At 40.7% G+C, this 24,370-nt stretch overlaps 1 protein-coding gene across 1 annotated transcript in view; it reads left to right on the top strand.

Annotated features, from left to right (window-relative positions):
- WDR48 (WD repeat domain 48) overlaps window positions 1–24,370 on the top strand; it is a 52,951-nt gene that overhangs the window by 12,653 nt on the left and 15,928 nt on the right. The window contains exons 2-11 of the mRNA XM_077808411.1: window positions 3,270–3,410; window positions 4,324–4,402; window positions 4,685–4,767; window positions 4,906–5,035; window positions 13,375–13,463; window positions 13,840–13,941; window positions 14,564–14,788; window positions 21,043–21,117; window positions 21,937–22,039; window positions 24,159–24,256. Coding sequence (XP_077664537.1) covers window positions 3,270–3,410; window positions 4,324–4,402; window positions 4,685–4,767; window positions 4,906–5,035; window positions 13,375–13,463; window positions 13,840–13,941; window positions 14,564–14,788; window positions 21,043–21,117; window positions 21,937–22,039; window positions 24,159–24,256 — 1,125 coding nt within the window. The remainder of the gene's footprint in view (window positions 1–3,269; window positions 3,411–4,323; window positions 4,403–4,684; window positions 4,768–4,905; window positions 5,036–13,374; window positions 13,464–13,839; window positions 13,942–14,563; window positions 14,789–21,042; window positions 21,118–21,936; window positions 22,040–24,158; window positions 24,257–24,370) is intronic.

A 24,370-nucleotide genomic window follows, 5' to 3' on the forward strand; every position in this document is an offset into this window, starting at 1 on the left:
TTTTTTACTTGTTCTCTTACCTGAAGCCGTACACTTTTGTCCGCGTCATCTTTGAAGATAACAAGACACGTCTCCAGATTGACAGCATCTCTCTTCTTAAAATGCTGATTTAGAGCCATAAGAGAATCATAAATACAAACTATATGGCAGCACATAACTGACAGAACATGGCAGTGTTACCCGCACAAAATTCTCTGTTGTTCGCACGCTCTATGTCACTCACCTTTACCCAGTTCCTAGGGCTCAGGGCTCAATGTTACGCTCTAGGGTAGGGGTGGGGAACCTTTTTTCTATCAGGGACCATTGACGCACAAAAAAAAATCAGTCATGGGCTACATACAGCCCTTGGGGGAGGCATGGAGGCTCAGCGCTTCCCCTAGGCTCCAGGATGGGGCCAGAAATCAGGGGTTCAGGGTGCAGGAGGGGGCTGGGGCAGGGGGTTGGGGTACTGGAGGGAGTGAGGGCTCTGGCTGGGGGTGCAGGTTCTGGGGTGGAGCTGGGGATGAGGGGTTTGGGGTGCAGAAGAGGGGTTTGGAGTGCGGGAGCAGGCTCAGGGTTGGGGTGCTGGTGTGGAGTCTGGGATGGAGTTAGGGTGCGGGAGGGGGTTCCGACCTCGAGCAGGGTGTTCAGGGTGCAGGCTCTGGCTGGACAGCGCTTATCTCAGACAGCTCCCGGTCAGCAGGGCTAAGGTAGGCTCCCTGCCTGCCCTGGCTCTGCGCTTCTCCCAGAAGCAGCTGACATATCCAGCCTCTTAGTGGAGGGGCCAGGGGGCTCTGCATGGTGCGCACTGCCCGCACCCACAGGCACCACTCCCATAGGCCGCAGTTCTCAGCCAGTGGGAGCTGCAGAGCCAGCACTGGGGGCGTGGGCAGCACACAGCTTTCCTGATTGCTCCTGTGCCTAGGGGCCACGGGGACATGCTGGTTGCTTCCGGGAGCTGCGCGGAGCTGACCAGATGTAACCCTAGCTTCCCACTGCGGTGGGGCGAGCTGGTGCTTATGGCTTCAGCCCCACGGGGGGGCGCCGAGGCTCAGGGCTTCCGGCACTCAGCGCGGAGACTTGCCACAGGTCGGATGAAATGAAGCAATGAGCCGGATCTGGCCCGCGGGCCGGAGGTTCCTCATCCCTGCTCTAGGGCACCCATCTTTACCCTTTCACAGGCTCAAGGCTTAACCTTACACTCTGCGAATTTGCGGGATCTTTTACTAGTGAAAGAGCCTTACACAGTAATATTCTACTTAATCTCTATTTATTAACAATCACATGCTAAGTATACAATGCTCACCACTTCCTGGCTGGCCGTCAAGAAAAGTTCATCTGCCTTATTGGATCCGGTCATCTGGGGAACTCCAGCTTCTCCATGGTGTCATTAGCAGAGTATTGAGGTCTGGCAACTCTGATCTTGGGGCTGTGTCCTGGAGTTGGTTCCAAAGAAGTTCCTTTTGGACCCCAGTTTATATAGTGAAACTTGAGTCCTTCTTAGCTGTACCTTAACCAATCGTTTTACTAAAATATTACTAAACAATTTTCTAACCAATCCTAACATTGTAAAACGATTTAACCAATCATACCCCACCACCATAGTTGATTTACACCTAACAAAATTACTTATGCAACAGACAGAAACAATCAAAGAACCAGACAGAGACCATACAGATAAACAATAGAGAAGGAGGGACCATACAGGGAAAACAATAGAAGTATAGATTTTACCATCACAACCGTTGATAAATGATTTCTTGCCAGACAGAATGCTATCAAGCAAAGTTTTCTTTAACCGTCTTAAGATGTGTTTCTTTATCTGGTGATGGTGGTTACTATTAAGACAGGATCACCTTAACAGCCCGACATTACATTGTTTTAATATAATTTAGATGGAATGTGAGGATATGACGTTCTGCTTTTTAGCTCATGGCTGCTGCTTTCCTAATCTAGCTGCAGACAAAGGCCTCAGACCTTACAGTATGTCTACAGGAAAAGGCCTTATCCTTACAGCAGGGTGGTAGAAAGTGCAGGTGAGAAGATGGGCCCAGCCCCTGGGAGGAGATGGTGATTGTTTTGGCAGAGTAAGGAGGTAGGGTATATTGTGGAGACCTTAGTAGGAGGAGCTGAGAGATTATAGATGGGATTCAAGTAGGTGGGAGAATCTAGCAGTATTGAGAGCCAGGCCACAAAGGATGGAACAAGTGGGAGAGGGGCTTGGGGCTATACAGGGAAGGAGGGTGGCTGATGAACAAGAAGACACTGAGGGGAGGATTGTTTGTTTGTTTTTTGTATTTTTAATAGGTATCTGTTCAACACCTTAGCACAATGGGGGCTCTGATCTAGTTTTGGGTCTCCTGGGACTGTTGTAATAGATAAGTAATAATTCAGGGACCGAATGTTTACTGCTTGTAAAAAGTTTACAGGTGTTGGAAACACTTGTGTACGCACGTGTTTCTTGCTGTGGCAGGATATATTATAACAGACCTTAAAATCATGTTATTCCAATTACATCTTGTAGAGATTTTAGAAGACCAAACATGTACGTTTGACTCATTGCTATGCCTGAGTTATGTCATGATAGTGCATAAGACAGGCGTACAACTGATCATCAGCAAAATAGTTTAATGAATAATATGCACAGTGCTGTCAAATGGAAAAGTAATTGGAAAAATAACTATTGTTCGTGTAATCTTATGAGTTCTGTATAACAGCAGACTTTTTCAGAAGGAAATAATTTTCAAGACTGTGTCCCTTTTAAAGCACAGGACTAAGAGTAAGGAGAGTTGGGTTCTTTCAGTCTTAGATATTATAGCCCCCGTTGCCTAAGCACCTCATAATCAAAAATGTTGTGAGGTAAAGAGATACTGTTATCCCCACTTTACAACTGGGGAGCCCAGGCACAGACTAAGTGACTTGCCCGGGGACATATACTATGTCTGTCGCACAACAGGGAATTAAACCCAGGTCTCACAATGCCTAGGCTAGCACTTTAACCACTGAACTGTCCTTCCTTTTAGTTTTGTTCCAGACTCTGACAAAGTCATCTATGAAACTTGGAACAAATCTCCTAACCTCTCTGTGCCTCAATTATTCTATCTGTAAATTGGGAATAATGGCTGTCAGTCTCACAGAGGATGCTGAGACTTGGTTATTTAATGTTTGTAAAGTTCTTTGAGATTTTTGAATGGAAGGTGCTATTAAAAATGAAATGGCTATAGAGTCACTTCTTTCATGTAGACTAAATATCTGAATACCATAATCAGATTTGTATAAATATATTTTAGGTCTCCTATGTGATTAGAGATGAGGTAGAGAAGTATAATCGAAATGGTGTAAATGCACTCCAGCTGGATCCAGCATTAAACAGACTCTTCACGGCGGGTCGAGACTCTATAATAAGGATATGGAGTGTCAATCAGCACAAGGTAAGCAAAGAGACGTAGTCTTTTTTATTAATTTAAAAAGTCACTTTTTATATTAGCGGACTCTGTCAGGTGGACTAATTTAAACCAGATTATTACAATGTTGACATTTTTCTAAGGGTTTGTAGCTATCCTTATGCTATTAAAAATGCATGGCATTTTACAGACAAATAGGATGTGATTCATACCCCAAATTGCTTACAGTCTATGTTAAGAGAATACAACAAAAGTAGATAATAAAGAGTATATAGTTGGGGGGGGAAATTACATCAGGTAAGATTATGGAGTTGCTTTGCTTATTAATGTACTTTATTTTGAAGGATCTGGACTTTTTTCTTAAGTTACTGCTATTTAGGTTGATCTTTTTTTTTTTTTTTTTTTTTTTGTATCCTAAGGAGACTCCTTTTTCCGCTTTTCCCATTCCCCTTTATTTTATCAGGATCTGTCTCCATTCTTCTCCCCTGGCATGTTATGTTTTACTAACCTGTTGTCTGTCTTAATTAGGGTCAGATCTTGCAACGTGATGAGTGTCCTTAGCTCAGCACCTTTAGGATTTTAGGTTGTGAGCTCCTTTGCTTAGGAATCTTGTCTTAAGTTTACTTGGTGCCTTGCACAGCTGTCATGCTGTACACAAATAAGCATTATAAAATGGTATGAGATTAAACTTCAGTATAACAACTATTCCACATATAAAGTATTTCAAAATATGATTTTTACTAAAGCCCAAATTATGACCCACTTACTCATATTGCCGGGTGGTAGTTATCACAAGTAGCCCCATTGACTTCGGTGGGACTATTTGAAATAACTGCTAATCAGTATGAGAGGTAGAAGGGGATATCACAACTGAACCCAAAAAACAGTTTAGTCTTTTCCAATGTTGAAGGGACCTCATACAATTTATTTTTAATTCCAGCAAGACCCTTATATAGCATCTATGGAACATCACACTGATTGGGTAAACGATATTGTACTTTGTTGCAATGGTAAAACATGTAAGTATCTCTTTACTTTGTTCAGTATTTAATAGTATAAAATGGGAAAATATGGCATTCAGAAATTTATTAAGTATATGACTGTTACCAACTGCTTCACTTGCTACAACTTGGGTAACTTTTTGCATTGTTAGTATATAAAATAAGTTTCGGTAAAGTGTATTGTATGAACAGCAAAGATATACAATTCCTCTAATCTTTGAAGAGAAACTAAAAGATATTAAGAGCTTCACATGCTCTGATGAAATAATCTGTTAAAATGTACCAATCTTTTCCATTTAGTGATATCTGCTTCTTCAGATACTACTGTTAAAGTGTGGAATGCACATAAGGGATTTTGCATGTCAACACTAAGGACACATAAGGTAAAAGGCATGAATTAAAGATGCATAAATGATCATTACTGTTCTAAAAAAATAGTGTACGTATTTAGATGCAGACTTCATACCGAAGGTTATTTGCTGGTTCTGTAATGTCATGTTGCTGTACCCATTTTATTGTAGGATTATGTGAAGGCCTTAGCATATGCAAAAGATAAAGAACTGGTAGCATCTGCCGGGCTGGACAGACAGATATTCCTCTGGGATGTAAATACTCTAACAGCACTGACTGCCTCAAACAACACTGTCACAAGTAGGTACTTGAGAAAAATTAAAATACTGTATAACTCATTTATTAACATTTTCCACTAGTTCAATTTAGGACAGTAAACTTGAGTGTTTGTGTGTGTGTATTGTTACATGTTTGAATTTAATAATTTAAATAATTCCATTTGAACCTGTTTTTTAGTAATTTAAATCAAAGATTATGAATTGGAAATTAGTACAGCACTATACAGAAAGAATAGATACATTACTGCAGTGGTTCTCAACCAGGGGTATGCCGAGGTCTTCCAGAGGGTACATCAACTCATCTAGATATTTGCCTAATTTTACAATAGGCTACATAAAAAGCACTAGCGAAGTCAGTACAAACTAAAATTTCAAACAGACAATTACTTGTTTATACTGCTGTATATGTAAGTTCAATATTTTTATTTCAGTTGATATATTTTATAATGATATGATAAAAATGAAAAAGTAAGCAATTTTTCAGTAATAGTGCACTGTGACTCTCTCGTATTTTTATGTCTGATTTTGTAAGCAAGTAGTTTTTAAGTGAGGTGGAACTTGGGGGTATGCAAGACAGATCTGACTCCTGAAAGGGATTCAGTAGTCGGGAAAGGTTGAGTGCCACTGCATTACCACGCTTGGTGTAAGGCAAAGAGATGACCTTTGTCTTTCTCTTCTCTGTATCTGGTGAGATGCCAACAATTTTGCATCCTCTACCTAATTCCCAGTACCTCTGTCTTTTTATAGGGTATGAGAAAAAGAAATCCCTTTTGGGGTTGGAAAAATATTTTCCCATGATCGCTTTCTCTATATCTTATGTTTTAATCGTTTTGTTTCTCGTTACTTATGGAATTTCGTTTATGGTATCTTTAGGTTACATGATTGATAAGCAAGAAGGGAATTCTAATCTAATCTAGTCATTATCCCTAACATCTAGGACAACCGACATTTCCCAAAACATCTTTTAATGGATTCCCATTTCATCATTGCAGAAAGCTTCTACAATAACAATTGTTCCTTATCAATCCTGCTTATATCTTAGTAGACCCTTTTGGTAGTTTGAGGAGGACTTTATCCTGGACACCTGCTTTCTCACAGACGTGCAGGTGCCAGCCATGATGGATTATCGTCTAATAATCATAAAAATTCCTGAATATAAGTTATTCACATGTTATGGACCAACACTCTGGCCTTACTATTCAAATACACTTTGCTAATACCTTAAAGATTTTGGGAGAGTAGTTAATATGTAAATTAATTCAATATACTAAAAGCATTAATATTTGCTAAAAAGTACCAATAGTATATATAAAACATTCAGGTAATTCTCATCATTGTTTACTTTTTTATTTTAATCTCAGTTTATTGCCAAACATAATCTTAGCTGAAAAACTAGAGCATCTGATCATTACAGATTCTAGAATACAGGGTAAATCTCTTTGAACATAATGTAATGAGTCTGTATTTCATCTAGACTCAATAGAGCTTTAGCTTCAAAAGCTCTTAGCTCCTCAATTAATACATTGTAGTAGTTTTCCAATGGGATATTAGTTTACTGCTTTTTCGGCATATTGTACTTCCCATCTTCTGTATTTAGGCCGAAGCAGAAATTAATACAATTAATCTTTTAAAGAAGAGCTTGATAAACATACCTAATTCCTACTAATGGAAGGTCTACAGCGATAGGCAGATATAGATACAAAAGGAGAGGGTGGGGTAAGGTGGGAGTGAACACTAAGGAGGTCTAGGAGCAATGCCCTGGTGAATCCCAGTTAACCCCAGCTACTGGGAAAAGCACTGTCAATACATCCTTTTTTTTTTTTTTTGTCAGAGGGGTAGCCGTGTGAGTCCGTTTCCACAAAAACAACGAGGAGTCCGGTGGCACCTTAAAGACTAACACATTTATTTGGGCATAAGCTTTCATGGGTAAAAAGCCCACTTCTTCAGATGCATGGAGTGAAAATTACAGATGCAGGCATAAATATACTGACATGAAGAGAAGGGAGTTACCTTACAAGTGGAGAACCAGTGTTGACAGGGCCAATTCAATCGGGGTGAGTTTGGTCCACTCCAATAATTGGTGAGGAGGTGTCAATACCAAGAGAGGGAAAGTTGCTTTTGTCGTGAGCCAGCCACTCCCAGTCCCTATTCAAGCCCAAATTAATGGTGGTAATTTCGCAAATAAATTGCGGTTCTGCAGTTTCTCTTTGAAGTCTGTTGCCTACTCTGTCCCCATATCTACTCTAGCGACACCATCAGAGGACCAAACCACATGAGCCACACCATCAGGGGCTCATTCACCTGCACATCTACTAATGTGATAGATACCGTCATTTGCACATCTGCTAGTGCGAGCAATGCCCCTCTGCCATGTACATGGGCCAAACCAGACAGTTTCTACGTAAAAGAATAAATGGACACAAATCAGACATGAGGAATGGTAACATACAAAAGTCAGTAGGAGAACACTTCAATCTCCCTGGACATTCTATTAACAGATTTAAAAGTAGCCATACTTCAACAAAAAAAAACTTCAAAAACAGACTTCAAATACAAGAAGTGGGCTTTTTACCCACGAAAGCTTATGCCCAAATAATTCTGTTAGTCTTTAAGGTGCCACTGGACTCCTCTCTGTTTTTGTAGATTTTTTTTTTGTGAGTTAGTCTTTAATAGCAGCTTCTGTTTAGTAGATGTCTTACATGAAGCACTACAAAGCATCACCTCCTGCACTAAAAAATAAAGTGGTTAAGAGAGAAGCTTTCTCTTTTTCCTCCCTCTAGAGCATTCTGGCTGCTGAGAAGATGGGTGGTTTTCTCTGACATTGTTGCCATAGGGTTCTGAATAACAGCAACGAAAATGACCCGTTTCGTTAAGTTTACTCCTGCACTGTTTGTTAAAGCTGTGAACAATAGCAGAGACACTGAAGGGGTGGGGGTGTGTGTGTGTGTGTGTAGAATCAGGAAGAACATGTCGCTTTGGTTTATATGTAGTTCACATTGGAAGGTTAGGTTACCATGAGGGGTAGAAACACTTTTTAAAAAAAAAGAAAGCTAATATTCTGCAGAAATTTATGGCTGAGGCTCTGGCTAGAGAAGAGTATCTCACTAATCATTGGTGCGTGGATTTTTCAAGCCCTGTTTTAAAGATTGTGTGCTTGGAATGAATGTAATAGAACATATAAACAGTTTGCAGGAACATTGAAAAGGAGTACTTGTGGCACCTTAAAGACTAACCAATTTATTTGAGCATAAGCTTTCGTGAGCTACAGCTCACTTCATCGGGTGCATCCGTAGCTCACGAAAGCTTATGCTCAAATAGGTTAGTCTCTAAGGTGCCACAAGTACTCCTTTTCTTTTTGAGAATACAGACTAACACGGCTGTTACTCTGAAACAGGAACATTGAGATTTTTAAAGACAGAGAATGTACACAGTACTTGGTGTTGTTGCAGATGGATATGTTGTCGTCTTCAAATGTCTGGCAATGTTCTCTTGCTTTTGTTTTTGATGGTTTACTCCAGTGATTCTTTCTGAAACTGGTTATTGTTGAAGTAGTTGGGAGTTTCTATTTCCAAGTAATCTTTTCTGACAACTGTGGATAGGTCATCTTCTAGCCTAATGGGTGCAGATGCAAGAGTAGTTTAGAGATTTACTAGCTGGCTCATAGGAAAACATTGTAAGGCTGTTGTAGATCAAGTGACGATGGGCTTATTAGAAACTTCTGTAGTGATATTGGGCCAAATTGAAGCAAATGAACATTCCTATAAATAATTCAACGGCCATTTTTTTGACCCGAGATTAAAGAAGGTAGAGAGGATGCCTCAAAGGCAGTAGAAACAAATGTGTGCCTATGGAGTTCAATCACTAAAGAGTCTGAAAAGAAAAAATGCTCTGGTTTTATCACTCTTCTTAAGCGCTTGATTGTTCAGTAAACAATGTTCCTAATGGGCTAGAGAAAAACATATTGTATGCCCCAGAGGCCCTTTGAAACATGGGCTAGATGTAGAGCTAAATTCTGCCCTCTCTTCCTGCCTAACTCTACAGACTTCACTAGGTTTTATAAAGCTAAATGTGGGCAAAATCTGACCCTTAATTTCTTACCAGACTGAAACAAAACCGTATAAGGAGCCTGACAGTAGACAGACCCTTGTTAAAAGGGTGTATCCACCAGTCTTTCTAGATGTAGGCACTCTAATTCAGAGGGAAAAGTGTTTACTTCTGAAGCAGGCCTCCTTCAAGAGGTTTCCGATGAAGTGAGCTGTAGCTCACGAAAGCTTACGCTCAAATAAATTGGTTAGTCTCTAAGGTTCCACAAGTACTCCTTTTCTTCCTTCAAGAGGGAAGGTGTGAAACTTCTGTTTCTAGGAAGATTTGTACTTTTGGATGCTTTACAATGGAGAGACACCATATCTCTTAAACTTTGCCCACTTAGGCTCCTTATACTGTTTCCTTTCAGTCTGGTAAGAAATTAAGGGTCAAATTCTGCCCAAATTTACATTTATAAAACCGAGTGAAGTCTGTAGAGTTAGGCAGGAAGAGAGGGAATAATTTAGCTCTACATCTGGCCCATGTTTCAAAGGGCCTCTTGTAATCAAATGCTGCATATTATGAAACTGGAAGAATAAATTTTCTTTGACTTATAATATCCTACCACAATATGATCATGGCTGCTGAGCAAACAGAACAGTAATTTCCTAATATCCTATAATATAAATATACTTATGCAGTGAAATCAGGCATGTTGTTTTGCTATACATATGTGGTATATCTACTCAGCGTTTCTCAAACGCGGCCACCGAGGGTGCTTGCGGCCACCAGGGGCTTTTCTTGCTGCTACAGCCTCGTGGGCAGTGACTGGGGCGAGGAAGGGGTGAAAGCAGTGGACCCTTCCCCCAGAGCCACCAGCAGGGGTTGTGCCCTGCCCTCCTCTGGAGCCACAAAGGTCAGAGAAGCAGGCAGCCAATGAGTTACACACTTTCCTGGGTACAGTGAGGCTTCGGGCTTCAGCCCTGGGAGGACAGACAGCAGGCTCCGGTCGTGGGGCTTTGGGCTCCGGCTGTGGATGCCAGGTCTCGGCTCACCACCCCCTGTATGATCCCTGGCCCCTGCTGCCTTCCTGGCTCCCCATCCACCTCCCTTGCCCCCTCTGTCTCCCTACCCACCTCCTCATCCAGGGCTTAATTTGTCTCCTGGCTCAACAGGGCTGAGTAAGTCTGCCGTGACAATTGATATTTGTGTGTATGTTAATATCACTCCCAGCTAGCTAGTAAGTCTGCTGTGAAAAGTAATATTAACAAGCATACAAAACAAGTGTTTTGTTTGTTTCTTTTTTAAAGCAACCTAAAAAGCAAAAGAAGCAACAACAAAAAAAGATGAATGTGCAAAGCACCTTATATGTGTTTTCTATTCTGTATAGGTCCAGTAAAGAAGAGAAACAACTGTATTTTTATCATTGAGTCTATCAAAAAGCTCTACATAAATGAATTACAATGATTTGGATATGTATATGTGCATATTTATCTGTTTTTCCTAAAGTTAATTGAGTATTTTAGGAAAAATTGTCAGAGCGGCCACAGGAAAGAGTTGGTGGCCGCGCTCTGAGGCCATCAAAAAGTTTGTTATGAGAGCCCCTGATCTATATTATGAATTACATACAAAGCCGGGAGCGTATGAGGGTTTTAATATTAAAGAGAAAAATAGGTGCTACATATGTATAGCAGCTATTCTCGACGTAGAGTAAGACCAGTTTTCATCTAATACAAACTTTAAAATGGCTGAATTGCCAAATCTCATTTTAAGGGGTTTGGTCCTGTTTGTTGATCTTCTATTGGCTCTGCAATAAGAGTCTGAGCCAAAGCATCCTGATGATGAATGACAAAAAAGGCTTTGCATGAAAGGTTACACTTCAGATAACAATACCAGATGATTAGGAGGATACTGAAATGAAGCCACGAGTTTTTCAACTAGACAGAATCTTTATGCTGCTGCATGGTGAGCAATGTGTTAAAAACCTGGTGGAGAATTTATGTACTGTACATCTACAATGCCTTTTGTTGCAAGAAGAACTATGATAATTGTTGTCAGTGCCATTACCACCATTCTAGTCGTGCCTATGCCTTAGCTATTGAATTTCTTTCTGAAACTGATGAAGTTTGAGGGATGGTTGACTCTGAACTCCTCTGATATTTTGTGTCCCTGCTCCTCCAGTATTGGGGAATGGAACACCTGCAGCCCTCCACTGATGGGATCCTTACAGCCTTCTCCTACACACACTCCTACGTTTTGGAGAAACAGCAAGCCACAAGTCCTCCTTTTCTTTTTGCGGATACAGACTAGCACGGCTGCTACTCTGAAACGAGAAACTGCTGAATTGGAATTAATTTGCAAACTAGATACAATTAACTTAGGCTTGAATAAAGACTGGGAGTGGATGGGTCATTACACAAAGTAAAACTATTCCCCCGCCCCCTGCTGTTCCTCAGATGTTCTTGTCAACTGCTGGAAATGGTCCAGCACTACAAAAGGTTCCTCCCCCCCCCCCCCCCACTGATAATAGCTCACCTTACCTGGTTTCAGAGTAGCAGCCGTGTTAGTCTGTATTCGCAAAAACAAAAGGAGTACTTGTGGCACCTTAGAGACTAACCAATTTATTTGAGCATAAGCTTTCGTGAGCTACAGCTCACTTCATCGGATGCATTCAGTGGAACAACTCTGACATCATAATCAAAAAGGCTGACAAAGGAGGTGCTGTCTTCATCATGAATAGGTCGTAATATGAACAAGAGGCTGCCAGGCAGCTCTCCAACACCACCCTCCACAAGCCATCACCCTCCGATCCCACTGAGGGCCACCAAAAGAAGCCACACCATCTACCCAAGAAACTCCCCAAAAAACCACAAGAACAAATCCGCACAGACACACGCCTGGAACCCCGACCCCGGGACACTCCATCCGCCACCCAAGATCCACAGACCTGGAAATCCCAGACGCCCCATCATCTCAGGCATTGGCACCCTGACAGCAGGATTGTCTGGCCATGTAGACTCCCTCTTCAGGCCCTATGCTACAAGCACTCCCAGCTATCTTTGAGACACCACTGACTTCCTGAGGAAACTACAATCCATCTGTGATCTTCCTGAAAACGCCATCCTGGCCACTATGGATGTAGAAGCCCTCTACACCAACATTCCACACAAAGATGGACTACAAGCCTTCGGGAACAGTATGGTTTGTGGATCTTGGGTGGTGGATGGAGTGCCCCGGGTCGGGGTTCCAGGCGTGTGTCTGTGCGGATTTGTTCTTGTGGTTTTTCGGGGAGTTTCTTGGGCAGATGGTGTGGTTTCTTTTGGTGGCCCTCAGTGGGATCGGAGGGTGATGGCTTGTGGAGGGTGGTGTTGGAGAGCTGCCTGGCAGCCTCTTGTTCATATTCCGATGTATTCATGATGATGACAGCACCTCCTTTGTCAGCCTTTTTGATTATGATGTCAGAGTTGTTCCACTGAATGCATCCGATGAAGTGAGCTGTAGCTCACGAAAGCTTATGCTCAAATAAATTGGTTAATCTCTAAGGTGCCGCAAGTACTCCTTTTCTTTTCACCTTACCGGATAGCTCTCGTTACAGTGTGTATGGTAACACCCATTGTTTCATGTTCTCTCTGTATATAAATCTCCCCACTGTATTTTCCACTGAATGCATCTGATGAAGTGAGCTGTAGCTCATGAAAGCTTATACTCAAATAAATTTGGTAGTCTCTAAGGTGCCACAAGTACTCCTTTTCTTTTTATCAAGTTCTCTGACACACACATCCCTACCCCACACTACGACTTCCCAGGTGCACACATCCCTAAGCTAAAAGTTCTACGTCTGCTCCACAGGACTAAGAAAAAGGTTCCTTAATCTATAAAATACAATTTTAGAAGTGGTGGGACTGAATTTCCATATGCAAAATGTTATAGTCTGTGTTTGCAACACAAACCCAGTGTATTTCAGAGTCTCTTATAAATCCCTCTCTTACAGTGGAGTTAACATAGAGGGCCCGAGAAGAAGCTGCAGATAGCACTCTAACTATCCTAATGCCAATCAATGGTTTTGCAGTGGTACCATGATTATAGTGATTCTTTTACAGAATTGCAAATGAGGAATTGAGAAGGCTTTTTCTAGCAATATGTTATCCAGATTCTTTTTCTATTAAAAGTAATTCTAGATACTTAGGTGAAAGCACTGCTGTTTTTTCACATTGGACCATCATACTGAATCAAAACCTGCAGCTGGCTCTTAAGTGCAGCATTTTCAAGTGCATTGTGTTTGTTTTTTGACAAATGGAGAAAGCAAAGCATTAATACTGTTATCTTACTTTGCACTAGCTTCTTCCCTGAGTGGGAACAAAGATTCCATTTACAGCCTTGCGATGAATCAAATGGGAACAGTAATTGTATCGGGGTCCACTGAAAAGGTAAGCAGGACCTGTTAGAACTCTTTCAACCTTAGTAAAATTATTGCTAATTTTTTTTAGACACTGAGTTCTAATCTAATTCTGAATTGACTCTGCAATCAATATCTTCTTGTTTAACTTGTGTCATCATTTGAAGTAAATTGGTCTTGTAAAAACATAACAAAATCCTGCTGCAAATACTCCTGATAGCAGATAACATGTTAGGTGTTTGTGAGTTTAATAAAATAGGAATCTTGCAAAAGTATCAATTATTTTTTTTTATACTTTTGGAAGAATCAGTTATTTGAAGAAATGGGAGTTACTTCAAAGGTATCTTCATATATAGGCAATGCATGTGTGAAAATGACATATGTAATTATCTTATCTGCTTTGACAGGTTTTAAGGGTATGGGATCCAAGGACTTGTGCAAAGCTGATGAAACTTAAAGGGCACACGGATAATGTAAAAGCTTTGTTGTTGAACAGAGATGGCACACAGGTATGGGTTTTCATTTGAAGCACAAATATCTTTCACTTAGGTTTTTCTTTAGAGCTTTATAAAAAATGTTATACTTTTTCAGTACAGAACAGTTTTTTCCACTTTTTCTCTGTAGAATATTGAAAGTCTTTTAAATAAAACTTGGTCTAAAAGTGAGTGCTCTAATCTAAATATATTAAACTTAAATTAATAATCTGTAACTTTTCGCTTTACTTTTGAAGCATAGTTGTGATGAGTAGCTAAGAGAATTGCCATAAATATATTGTTAAATGAGCTTGTGATTTCACATCTGAATATTTTATCCTTTATTTTACTTGTAAACTAATATTGGTTAGTTTCTGTTTGGGGAAGGGAGACTTGTGGGAGGGAATAAAACAATACTATTTTTGTCTCTGTCTCTCTTGTTGATGTAATGTACAATATACGCATCGGGTAAAGAAAAATGTGACCAGAATTTTGACTTTGCAATTCTCAGTTTAACACCGTCTTAATGGAAAAATATGAATGTAAGATTTCTGGAGCCTCCATATAAGAACTGCTTTTGTTTTTTGGGGGTTTTTTTAACAGTCACTTTTTTCCAGGTACTTAGTGGTGTAGTTTAAATACAATGTTTGTTGCTCAGTGTCTTTCAGGCAGCTCTGATGGAACTATTCGTCTATGGTCCCTTGGCCAGCAGAGATGTATAGCCACATATCGAGTCCACGATGAAGGTGTTTGGGCTCTGCAGGTCAATGAAGCCTTCACTCATGTTTATTCAGGAGGAAGAGACAGGAAGATTTATTGCACAGATTTACGAAATCCTGATATCCGTGTGCTCATCTGTGAAGAAAAGGCACCAGTTCTTAAGGTAATTGATTTACTTAAAAGATTGCTACAAGTTTGATCTTCCATAAGAGCTTTTGGTAGCTCCTAAAATGCAAGATGGTAAATGGAATGACTTGATGTTTAAGGTACACCATCTGATAACATAACAAAGCTGGAATTCCTTTGGACCATTGCAGTTGTTCTTAGGACCAGTAAAATGTTCTAATTACTGGTCCCAAAGAGAGAATTTTGATCCCTGGTAAAATTTTGAATCTAATGATGATTTGCAGATTTTCATTCTTTGAAAAGGACTTTTTAGATCCTTGCATTAGAGAGCAAGTTGCTCTGGGAATTACTTCCATTAAGAATTATGGAAAGAGAATTAGATTCAATGGTTCAGTACTCATGTGTTTGGAAACAAGCTTGGCTCTCCCCCGGGTGTGTATGTATTTCAGCAGCCTTTAGTTACAGGGTTGGTTACGTGCTATTTCTCAAACACGCAAATTGGATGCTTTTTTCTACAATATCAGATGTGGGTGACAACTGGTAGCTTTGTATGTTGCTCAATATTCTAGACCATCCATAACTCACTCATATGAAAAGTGTACACAGTAAAACATAGTTATGCTTAATCTGTGGCATGTTATGTAACAGAACAGCTGCAAATATAACTGTATGTAAGAATATGTGTAAGACAACCAATGTTCACCCCATTAAATTCTTCTTTGAATGTGTGTCTGTGGATCCCACTATAGGGGTGTGTGTGTGTGTGTCATGGACATGAGCTCGGAATCGTTTGAATAGTAGTATCCTTGGGTGCTGTGCATGCACCTTGTTCCTCCTGGTGCTTCCATCCAAGGGCATGCAGGGCAGATCAGTGGCAATCCTTCTCAGTTCCCTCTTACTGCCTGTGGCAGCAAGACAGAACTTGGACAGTGTCCAACCCACTATAGTTTTTCAAGCTTCAGTCTCAACCCTCTTGTGAAGAAATTCTTCTTCACCCTCATTATCATCTTATTTCTTATTGGATGTTCCAAAGAAAAAGGGATAGGGAGACCCTCTCAACCCTGCTTCACAGCAGGGTGAAGTACTTCACACCAACACCAGCATGGCAGACTGTAAAGCCACAGAGTATCAATCTTGCCCATCATATGATGATCTTATGTCTTTAATGGGCACAATAGATGTTTCTTCTGACTCAGAGAAGGACACCCCCCCCCGCCCCCGACAAGTGCTCCCTCTGCAACTCCTTGTCATTCCACACTTGAATATTGAGAGAGATGGGACTCAAAGCAATCCATAAAGGTCATGTCCAATCCTGGAGAAGAGACATCCATCCTCCAAGCTGGAGTTGAGGAAGCTAGCTATGGCAAGTGCCCCGGCACCATACCTCTGATGCCAGCAGGGAGAAGAAGCCCTAAAAGGGTGCCAAGACCGTTGGTGCTAGTGCTGACCCTTCCGGCACTATCAGCACAGACTGCCTCAGTGCCTTAAGTGCATTGGCATCAACCCCAGGGCACCTATGCCAGCCACTTCAGACACGAAGTCATGTACCCACACTGAGCACAAGCACAGCTCAGTGCACAGTGGCTTCATCCCATAAGGAAGACTCAGAGCGTTCCTCCAAAGGCAAGTCTTCCAAATCCTTTTCAACATGAAGGATTGGAAGCAAGCCATCAGCCACAGAGAAGGTTCAGGAGACAGTTTGGCCAGTAAGGGTACAATTTACCATTGGAGCCTTATTGGCACTATTGGGGCCCACCTTCCCACAGGTCCCAGAGCAGAGCTCCATCAATGTACCAGAAAAGAGGAGGTCTCAGTCACCATGCACATTAGTAGCCAGGCATTCCACACCAGAACCAGAAGAACCTCCCTGTGATGGAACAGATGTGGCTCAGGACACTTCCTAGTTGCCTTCCCTATCTAAGGAATCCTTCTGTTAGCTAAATGAGGCTGTCACCTCAGCCCTGACTCTGGTCATCAGTAACTTTAGGGCTGCTCACGATCTGTTTTGGAGGATAGCTGAAACTTTGGATGTTGAGACAATGGTGATTTAAAAGAACAAGCACAGACTGTTCAATTACCTCATTTCCTTGGTGCTGACAAGAATTGTCCTTCCAATCAATGAGAATATATTGGACTTAGCAAAGGGACTGTTGCATGCTGCAGTCTCCCTTTCTCCTACTTCAAAGTGAGTAGAAAAGCTCTATCAAGTCCTGTTCGAGGGCTTCAGACATTTTTATGTGCAACCAACTTGGGGTTCCCTTGTGTTTTCTGCAGGTCCAGGGGGAAAAAACAGGTCCACCAAGGGGATTCTAAAAGATAAGGGCTCCAAGAAATGAATTCTTTGGCCAAAAAGCCTAGTTATCAACCTCCCTCCTATTCAACAGTGTGAACTACCAAGCCCTGTTCGTGAAATGCAGCTCTCTAATGAGGGAAAGGGTGATCTCCTTTCTATCTAGGCTTCCTCAGGACTTGGGGAGGATGCAAGGTACTCCATCAAGGAGGGTCACATGGTAATGAAAACCACGCTACTATTGGCAATGGATGAGTCGGTGGCTTCTTGATACATGGTTACATAAGTTGCAATGTGTCATGTTTCCTAGTTGCAGGTGTCTGGGATTCTGAAAAGTCCTGCTGACAGTAGAGGATGTACCCTTCAAAGGCATGAAGCTCTTCAGCAAGCAGACATACAAGGTGCTCCATTCCCTCAAGGATTTGGGGGTGTCCTTAGATCTGCAGAATCTATACCCCAGCACCATACCAGAAGCCCTTCTTGTACCAGCCCCCACTCCGACAAAGAACACAGTCTTGTTCCCACAATCACAAACTGGAGTACCTGCCTAGAAAGTGGCCCCATTACACCAGAAGGCACCTGTCACTCTGCTCTGTCATGCACCAGGCTCCCGTCCAGAGGCAGCAGATTTGACTGGAGGTGTGTCAAGAACCACATAAACACCATTCTACAGCCAGACTTCGGAAGTCACCCTCTCCCACTTCCATCAGGTGTAGTCGGAGATTAGACAAATGCTGGACGTAGCCTATCACTATCCCAGCCATTTTCTTTCCTTGCGTCTTAATCACCCTTGTCCCTCTTTATGGATCCTTCTAATGAGAGTCTTTTACCAAAAGAATTGGCCTCATTGTTTCACATAGGAGATGTAAAAGAGGTCCTGCAGGAGTACAGGTGAAGAGGCTTCTTCTTGCAATATTTTGTTATTCTGAAAATGCCTACACTGCCTCATATTTGGGATGGTGACACTTGCTTCATCATTCCACCACTTTAGATTTAGGACTGGTTTGTAACTCATGTTATTAAGGATGCGTACTTTCATCCTGCCATTCACCTGGCTCATAAGAAGTATTTGAGATTTATTCTGGGGTCAAATCATTGCCTGTACAAGATACTGACCCTTGGACTCTCCACAGCACCCAGAGTCTCTGTCAGATGCATCACCATAGGTGCATCTATGTGTATCTGTATATAGATGCCTGGCTGATCAAAGGCAGCATCGCATCAAGGAATTCCGACATGACTCAACTACACCCTCTCTCTGTTCACCTATCTGGGTCTTTGGGTGAGCTGCAAGAAAATATCATTTATTTTATCCTATCAAACAATAGAGTAAATTGTGAGTCAGGATAGAGTCCACAACAGCAAGGGCTTACTTGCCAGAAGACAGATTCCTCTCCCTTTAGTCATTACTGAACAATGTGAAATCGCAGCCAGCTATGACAGTACGGACTTGTGTCGCATTATTAGGCCATATGTCTGCCTGTACATATGTGAAGCCACTTACCAGACTTGAGAGGAGACTGCTACATCTCTGGCTCAGATGAGCCTACACCCCTGCAAAGTATCCAATTAGCAAGAAAGTCCTAATTCCACTTATGTCCTTGAGCTACTGAACTATTAACTGCATCCTGATAATATGCAAAAAGAGATACAGTTCATGACCTTGTAACCTTCCAGGGCATTAGTCATAGGCACATCTGAGATGGGGGAGTCCTCCTGGACCCATCCACAGATACAAGGGATGTGGGGTTTTTTTGTTTGCTTGCTTGTTTGCTGAATACCTTCCTTCTGCAATGGAATCAAGATGCCGTCCCACTGATTCAGCTAATCAACAAGGTAACTGCCGAAACCAGAGGAAACAAAGTCACACTCAGTCTTATAGCTCCCTTCTGGCTGAGACAGTTGTGGCTGATAGACCACCCAGACTTGCAATCACAGGATCAGGGTTAAGAGTTCCATCCAAACCCAGAGTTACTGCATCTGATGGCCTGAATGTTGTTTGAGCACCCTGGAAAGGGAGTGCTTCTAACATGTTCAGGAAATCCTGGCATGGAGCAGAAAGCTATCCGTGAGAAAGACTTACTTTAAATGGAAACAGCTTTTTCAATATGAGTGGTCCAACAAGGCCTAGATCTAGTGCAAGCCCCAGTGCCAAAGATTGTTTTGAACATTTGCTGTAGTTATAACAATCTGGACTTTAATTTCACGCAGTCAAGGTCTGACTGGCAGCAGTATGGGTGTATCATACACTGATGCTGCTGTTCTTGATCTCTCGTTCAGTGGTCTCCAGATTTCTCAACAGCCAGATACGTACATACCCTCTAGTCAGAGAACTTACTCCAGTGTGAAACCTCAATGTCATCCTTTTAAAACTTAGAGTGCTCTTAAAGCCCCTTTCAAAATGCTTCATCCATTATCGTACTTGCAAGACTGTCACCTTGGCCAGAAGAGTGAACGAGCTTCACTCAGTCCATTCTATACAAGACAAGGCCCTGGGATGTTTCTGGGTCAGGCCCAGTTCTTGTGCTGGGTCAGGGTAGGGTGCAGCCTCACCGCTGATCTCCCACTTACGTACGGCCAGTGGCCTGTGCTCCCCAGTGCAATGCTGAAGCCTCCACGTTTATTTGACAAATAAAATTTGCAGAATTTTTAGAATATTGTACATAGAATTTTTAATTTTTTGGTGCAGAATTTTTAGTGTTTTGGTGCAGAATGCCCTCAGGAGTAGGTAATCTTAACTTACCTGTGTTCTTCCCTAAATGCTTTCTGCACAAAAAAGCTATGCACTCTGAATGTATCCATGTACTTGGTAATGTAATTTTTTTTCCACTTTATGCATCCGATGAAGTGAGCTGTAGCTCACGAAAGCTTATGCTCAAATAAATGGGTTAGTCTCTAAGGTGCCACAAGTACTCCTTTTCTTTTTGCGAATACAGACTAACACGGCTGCTACTCTGAAACTTGGTAATGTAGGTATTCAAGGGGTGGGGGATTACAAAAATTTACAGCAGTGTTTCTAAGTCTGAAGAAAAAATTTTAGTATATTGTATTTGAGAAATAGTATGTGGTTATGTAACTAGACTGTACTGTGATGCATACTCACACGGGAGAGAAGAGTTAAGGTTGTGTAGGGCTTTGGAACATCTAATTTTGCAACACTAACATTCTCTTAATTTAGGAAATTGCATAAAAAAAATCTAAGGTCTTGTTTTTTAAAAGAAGGAAAAAAGATGAGGGAGGGAGTGTCATAGCTGGTAGCTATTTGGCTATGTACCATTGGAACAGCTAGGACCCCAAGAGGTATATATTCTAGTGCACAGCTAAAATGCATGAGCGGGCTGGTCTTCCTTAGTTGCACACTTTACTGGCTTAGCAAAAGAACCAAATTCAAAATGTATTGTGCATATCTAAAGTGTAGTTTTGAAGGGGTCAAAACCTGGAAAATTTCAACTGAAAATGAAATTTAAAAAATTGTGATCACACACAGGGCTAGAATAGAAATGTTCTATGATCCTTAACTAGGATGGATCACTACTGCTATAGTAAACCAGCAAGTGAATCTAATTTTCTGAAATTCTACATATTTAGTAGTACTGAACTTTCTTAATTGTATCTTTTTAAAAATGATCATCCTGTCAAATATTAAAATCTTTAGATAATGTATAAAAATACTGTAGTTTTGAAACATTTTAAACCACAGCTGATTAGCTAAAAACAACTCAAACATATTCAATATTTCTAGTCACAATTTCTAACATGTTTCTAGAGATTTAAAATAGTTTTTATTGTTTGTAATGAAACTTAAAATCACTGATAAAGTTAAAAATTACAATTAGCTATTTAATGTATTGAAACTTGTATTTCTTCAGTAAGCTTGAAGGTAATGGTGTTTCTGGAGCACATCTGGCAATGACTGGAGGTCACTGGAAAGCAAAAACTTATTGAAAAGAAAAAAGTTAAACTTGGGGTATCTAAAAGTGTTCTGTGGTTTAATTATTCAGATGGAACTTGATAGATCAGCTGATCCTCCTCCAGCCCTTTGGGTTGCAACAACTAAATCTTCTGTGAATAAGTGGGTGAGTGATTTTCTTTGTCCATTATATGGCTAAAATTTAAGTTCAGTATGAGTTTACTATATGGCTGTCAAACAATTAAAAAAAAATCACAATTAATCTCATGATGGAAAAAAAAGTCGCAATTAACCAGAGTTTTAATCTCACTGTTAAATAATAATAGAATACCAATTTAAATTTATTATAAATATTTTGGATTTTTTTCTACATTTTTCAAATATTGATTTCAGTTACAGCACAGAATACAAAGTGTACGGTGCTCACTTTATATTATTTTTGATTACAAAGATTTGCACTGTAAAAATAAAAGAAATAGTATTTTTCAATTCACCTCATACAAGTATTGTAGTGCAATCTCTATCATGAAAGTGCACCTTACAAATGTAGAATTTATTTTTACATAACTGCATTCAAAAACAAAACAATGTAAAAGTTTAGAGCCTACAAGTTGAAGCATGAAGGGGTATCGAAATGTTTAGCATATCTGGCGTGTAAATACCTTGCAACACCAGCTACAACAGTGCCATGCGAACGCCTGTTCTCACTTTTTAGGTGACATTATAAATAAGAAGCGGGCAGTATTATCTCCTGTAAATATAAACAAGCTTGTTTGTCTTAGTGATTGGCTGGACAAGAAGTAGGATTGAGTGGACTTGTATGAGGTGAGAGATGGGCTTTTGAGTTAGCATGAAAGCTTGTCTCTTTCACTGACAGAAGTTGGTCCAATAAAAGATATTACCTCACTCACCTGGGCTAGCTACGTTCATAGGTTTCAATGATCTCTGCAAATTATGACTGTCATGCTTCTGTCTCTTCTTTTAGACTTTGAAGGGAATTCATAATTTTAGAGCTTCTGGGGACTATGACAATGACTGTACCAATCCTATAACACCTCTTTGTACACAGCCTGACCAAGTTATCAAAGGTAAACAGGTCTTTCAGAACATCTCAAAAAATAATTAATATTGTTAGAAAAAATGGCAGGTGAAGAGGGTAGCGTGACAAATACGGGGCCTGTTCCAAAGCTCATAGAATTCTGTTTGAGCCTTTCCACTATGTTCAGGTGGCACTGGATCAGGCCCATATTTATCTGAAAATGCAATGTAAAACATTTGCAATATAAAAATTTAGTACGGTATATGAACATTTAAATGGAAGAACAACAGAAAATTCCACTAAAAGCACTTAAACTATTCTCTTATAAACTTACTGTGGGGGAATGTGTTGGAATGGGAGGTGTTTGGGAGATGGCTCTTCTAGCTACTACCCATTCTCCTCACTTGCTCATTCTAACTTTCGTTATCAGAGCTGATGGTCAAGGCCTTTGAGAAAATAAGGGACCAGTCCCGTGGGTTGGGTGCTAGCCAGGAATGCTGGCGACTTGGGTACAATTCCCTGCTCCATCACAGACTTCCTGTGAGACCTTGGGCACTTAAGATATGTCTCCACTGCAGAAAAAAGGTGTGGTTTGGGGGTTAGCTAACTCAAGTTCTCTAATGCAGTTTAAAAAGCAATGAAGACCTGGCAACCTGGCTTTTAACTTGGGTTAGCAGCTCAAGAAACCTGGGGTTGAACTTGAGCTGCTGACCTAAGTTAAAAGCAGAGCTGCTGTGTCTTCACCACTATTTTAACCTGAGTTAGCTAGCCTCAATTAAGAACACACCTTTTTTTGAAGTGTAGATATACCCTTAGTCTCTATAAAATGGGCATAATACTACTTCCTTACATTACCTCACAGAGATATTGAGGATAAATATATTAAAGATTGAGTGCCCTATTTGCATTTGAGTACTTTAGATAAACGATATGACCAAACCACATGTGAAGATGGATAAATATACATGTCGATCATAACCATGACAATTTAGCTAAAAAAAAAATGTTAGCATCTAAAAGGTATTAAGTATTTTTATATTCAGAGTAGACATTTTAATGAAGTTATAATAAATTAAGGCATGAATGCCTTGGAATTCTCTCTGCTATAACCTGAACTGCAGAAAATAGCATGTTTTGTATAATAGTATCCTACAACTGTGTGTGTCAAGCATATTTTTAGCTTGTGTGGTGAACAGTATAATTAAAAAAAAAAAATTCACTAACCCTTCTCAGCCTTTGATTTTAGGGTTATTCTATTGGTACTTTGTTAACAATGACCATAATGTAAGATCTGTGAGTAATTAAGAGTTGGAAATTGTGATTAGTTATTTCAGATAAATATTAAATACTGCTCCCTGTTAAGTATAATTTCAAAGTCATTGTCACAGTTAAAACCTATAAATGACATAAGACCTGATCTAATGCCCACTGAAGTCAATGTGGACCTTTCCATTGATTTCAAGGGGCTTTGGATCAAGCCTATATTATAGTCTCTGTTTAGAACCTTTTTCATGTATTATATTATCACTGCTGTATAGCAGTGGTTCTCAAACTATGGGTTGGAACCCCAAAGTGAGTCATGACCCCATTTTTTAGTAGGGTCACCAGGGCTGGTGTTAGACATGCTGGAGCCAAAGCCTAAGCCCAAACCCCACCTGCCAGGACCAAAGCCCAAGGGCTTCAGCCCTGGGCAGCAGGGCTCAGGTTACAGGCTCCCCACTTCAGCTTTGCCCCCCTCCCTTCCAGGGCAGCGGGGCTTGGGCTTTGGCCCCCCTCCACCTGGAGTGGTGGGGCTCAGGCTTCGGTGTCCCCTCCTGGGGTCATGTAGTAGTTTTTGTTGTCAGAAGGGAGTTTCACTGCAATGAAACTTGAGAACCCCTGCTGTATAGCAATAAACTTGACCTACATTGGTTATTTTATCTGTTGAGTATATTTCATAACAACCCAAAGTGTGGCTAAGCAATTGACTGTACAATATATCAACATCATTGTTGAAACACATGTAGATATACATATATGCCATATATTCATTATGTGCTGAAATAGCTTCATGCCAAATTGTTGGAGCTGAGGAATAGCTCCTACTTTTGTAGCAGTCTAATGTTGTTGTTGTTGTTTTAATTAAATGAATGGCATTGCTGACTTTATTTCTTCTTTATAACTCCTAGGGGGTGCTAGTATTATTCAGTGCCACATTCTTAATGACAAGAGACATATATTAACCAAAGATACAAATAACAATGTGGCATACTGGGATGTATTGAAGGTAAGTGTAAAATTTTGGATTAGATATGTATTAATGGATTTCTGGTCTTCTGTTTCCTTTGCTATTTGTCTGCATGTGAGGTGATGATTGGAGAAAATAGGTCCTCATTGTGCC

This window comes from Eretmochelys imbricata, chromosome 2, assembly GCF_965152235.1.
Source record: "Eretmochelys imbricata isolate rEreImb1 chromosome 2, rEreImb1.hap1, whole genome shotgun sequence".
Lineage (NCBI taxonomy): Eukaryota > Metazoa > Chordata > Testudines > Cheloniidae > Eretmochelys > Eretmochelys imbricata.